This window comes from Myotis brandtii, unplaced genomic scaffold (genome assembly GCF_000412655.1).
Source record: "Myotis brandtii unplaced genomic scaffold, ASM41265v1 scaffold193, whole genome shotgun sequence".
NCBI classification, from domain to species: domain Eukaryota; kingdom Metazoa; phylum Chordata; class Mammalia; order Chiroptera; family Vespertilionidae; genus Myotis; species Myotis brandtii.
The window spans coordinates 1,777,730-1,781,526 of record NW_005357191.1 but is presented as its reverse complement, the minus strand read 5'-3'; the positions used below and the strand labels follow the sequence as shown (position 1 = coordinate 1,781,526).

Here is a 3,797-nt window from a genome sequence, read left to right as displayed (position 1 = left end):
TTGGGGGGGGGGGGGGGGGGAGAAATGGTTGCCACACAGTGCATGCAGACGTGGCTATCTCTAGCCTGTGTGCCAAGATGGATGAGTATTTATAGAAGGGGAAACAGAAATTAAGGGAAAGGGAAGCTAGAACCATAGTTTTATTGTAAACACCGAGTTCTCCCTGTAGGGTTCTTGTGTGTAGGATTCTCATGATTACGTAAGAGTGCAAGAACTGCCATAGGCCCTAGCTCCTCCCACAGACCCTCCCAATTGATACATTTTCTTAAAGTTCTGGTTCGTCTTTATCAGGAATAAATATTGATAGGACAAATATACTCATTTTTATTTTTACTTTTTAAAAATTTTTTTATTGATTTTTTTTTTTTACAGAGAGGAAGGGAGAGGGATAGAGAGTTAGAAACATCGATGAGAGAGAAACATCGATCAGCTGCCTCCTGCACACTCCCCACTGGGGATGTGTCCACAACCAAGGTACATGCCCTTGACCGGAATCGAACCTGGGACCCTTGAGTCCGCAGACCGATGCTCTATCCACTGAGCCAAACCAGCCAGGGCTATACTCATTTTTAAAACAACGATTTTTAAAGTAACTTATACCCCCTGAAAAGAAGCTTGGGAACTGCAAGCTGTGTAAAGACCATATCCTTAACCATAAGCTCATCATCAGGCAATGCTAAAGCAATTCAGTATCTCATTCCAGTCTGCCTTGTGCATGTGAGTTTTTTTTAAAAACATTTTTCAAGATTATATCCAAGGTGAAATTTTATATCTTCCTTTTTGATATTGTATTTTCTCACATTTTGAACTTGTTATAAGCAACATTTAATCACTGTATAATATTCCACCACTATCTTATAACATGGATTTTAACAATTACTAAGCCAATCTTCTATTATTTAAAGTGTTTCTAATTTTTCAGAACATTTGCATAAATAACACTTGCAGTGAACATCTTTGTACATACATTTTCATCCCACATTTAAGACTTGTCCTCAGTCTAGCATATGAGTTAACATTTTGGGACCCTTAACATCTATTGTCTACTTATGTTCCAGAAAAGAACCAATTTATGATCTCACCAGCAAGTGTAAGAACACAATTTATTGTACAAAGGAATAGAAGTTTGATTATAATTTATCTTGAGAAGCTTTAAAAAATACATAACACAAAATACAATATAAGAAACACCTGATGGTGTACATCATTCAGAAGTGACATGCGCTACATTTTGTCATATTTCTTTAAAAAAACCCCAACACATTATTATAAACAAAATAAGACATCGCAGATAAAGTTGAAGCTACTTTATCCGCCAGCCCATCACATTTCCTTCCCAACCCCCACCCCACACTAACAAGTCTCCTGGGTTGAGTGCGTATCCTTTCACAATACAATTTGTGCTGTCTTTAATAGCATGAATCACGTCCTTTCAATAGTGCTGCTGCTTGAAACATAGCAGGCGCACTACAAGTGTTTATTGAGTCAACTAGACATTATACAGTTAGTTGAAGTGTCTGGAGTAAGGAACCACTTCCAGGATGCAAGGCCCCGGTCTCCTTCCCAAGTTCTCTGATGCTAGGTTTTCCGATACAGCGTGTGGCTGAGGTCTGTGGGATCCTGAGCAGTTACTTTCTGTTATTGTAGGTGGACTTCCCCAGAAACCTGGCCAAGTCTGTAACTGTGGAATGAGAAGAAGGCGAGGAGACCATCACCACGTTCAATCTGGTTCAAGACCCAGTGATGCCATTCCCGTCTCCTAAATCCCAGCAGAGTTTGACAGCTCCCACGTGCCTTGTACCCAAGTGCTTTGCTTACAGCAGATCCTGTTTCTCTGTGTCCTGAAGTCGCCAGAGGAGAAGGGACTCATTGTTTACACATGGGGACCAGAGCGGACTTTTCCACCACCGTGCAATATACGGCTCTCTTCGAGTAACTGTGAACCTTTTTAAACCAGCACTAGTTAGTTTTAAAAGACAAAGTATTTATAATGACAATTGTATAGCTTTAAGTTATTTTTCTAGTATGTGGCTTTCTGTAGCCGGGGTCATGCCCAGACTGTGCCCCTGGCTACCCAGTGCACCCAGTCTCCTGTCAGGGGGCATTCATCTCAGATTTGAGCACAAGGCACTGCCTCTCGACTCCTTTCTCCTTCCTCTTCTTCTCTTGGCTGCTCCTGAATCCAGTCTCAATGTCAGGGTGACTCTTCCCTCAGCTTCCCTGGCCTCCTCTAAGTCCTGTCGGATGGAATCAGCACCCTTCAATGGTTACCTCTTGTCTAAATCCCGCCAACTCTACAACTCCCTTTGTCATCTGATCATGGTTCTTTTTAAGCCCAGGCAGCATTTTGGTCCCTGCTCTTGCCGTAGTAAAAAAGCTTGAAATAGCCCCTGCGAGAAAGTAGTTTTTAAGTGGGTCCCCTATTTAAAAGCGTGCACAATCAAAGAACTATGCAATTTTAAGACAATAAAGACAGTATACTTTTTTGTCTTGTGCATTTGGATTTGTTAATCTCATTCTTTGTACTTGGATTTTGAGGGCTCCTCAAAGCAGGACCCGGCGGTGTCTGGTGGGAGCAGCCCTGTTTGCTGGTACCTATACTCTTGACCTGCATGCTTCTAGCATGAAAATGAGGACTGTTTCACGGGATGTAACAAAATGTGGGAGACTTGAGACTCTCCTGAGAGTCTCCTCAACAGTTGTTGGAGGGGGTGGACCATGTGATGCTGCTTGAGATGGTTGCCCAGAGCCTGAAGGCAGCAGACAGGGGTGAAACTCTCAAATTTGTGCTCCCTCCCCGCCTCCCCACTAACCATATTCTACTCACAGATTCTATTAGTATATCAGATAGGAAAGTAGAAAGCCAAAGATAGTTCTGAAGGTTTGTAGGGTCAAGATTTAGACTTTCCATGAAAGTGCTGCCCCCAGGGGCTTGCATGGTGTCTTCAGGACAGCTAGCTAGTATGTGCGCTCTAGTACCTCATCCAACCTTTGTTCTTGATTCCCTGTGAGCCACTGAGGAACTTTCCCGTTTCTTCTATGTTCTCCTCTGTATCACAGGGATTGTAAACCCAGGAACCAAATTTCCAGGTTAAATTCCACTCCTGGGATATTTGGAAGGTAGTTTAGAAATTATATTATTCATTGAGAAATCATTTGCTTCTCCTTTGGCAGAGGCAGACAGGAGGTCCCACTATGGTGGCACTCCCCCAAACTCACCCGCCACTCAGTGCTCCAGGCAGCCGGCGCCACCAGCAGGTTTCTTGCAGCTCCAAATCCCAGTTCTCAAGAGCTGGCAGGGACGCAGGGTTGTGGTGGCCCTGTCTGACCTCCATTCCCCTGCTCTTCTCCCAAATTTACCAGGTGTGATTCCTGCTGGAAATGGCTGCCCTGGTTTCTGCCTTCCTGACCAAACCACAGCCAATATGACTCGTGGTGTTAGGAAACTTTACAACAAGCCGGAATATTTTTATTGGACAAGAACCAGAAAAATGAATTTCATCCTTATGCCTGAGAGGTGATGACCATCTTGACTTTTGTATTAGTTTTTATTTATTGTCCTACCACCCTCGTGTAATCTACCCCCAAGCAATAAGCCACCTGGTCTTGACGTTGGAGGGCAAGAGCACAGCAGCAGTGCAAGGAGAGGGCAGCACTGTCCCTGCTGGACAGAGGACCCGGGAAGAGGCCAGAAGAACAGTCTTGGGGTCATGGTCTGACTTCTGCTTCTCTGGGAGGTGATGAGATTCCTTCCGGGGACGTCATGAGCAGGGTCACGAGTGAGTCTTGGGAAACAG

The 3,797-nt window shown here is 44.1% G+C and overlaps 1 protein-coding gene across 1 annotated transcript in view; it reads left to right on the top strand.

Moving 5' to 3' along the window:
* GFPT2 (glutamine-fructose-6-phosphate transaminase 2) overlaps window positions 1-2,497 on the top strand; it is a 25,970-nt gene extending 23,473 nt beyond the window's left edge. Inside the window, exon 18 of the mRNA XM_014538569.1 lies at window positions 1,648-2,497. Coding sequence (XP_014394055.1) covers window positions 1,648-1,692 — 45 coding nt within the window. The 3' untranslated portion in view covers window positions 1,693-2,497. The remainder of the gene's footprint in view (window positions 1-1,647) is intronic.
* The last annotated feature ends 1,300 nt before the right edge of the window (window positions 2,498-3,797 follow it).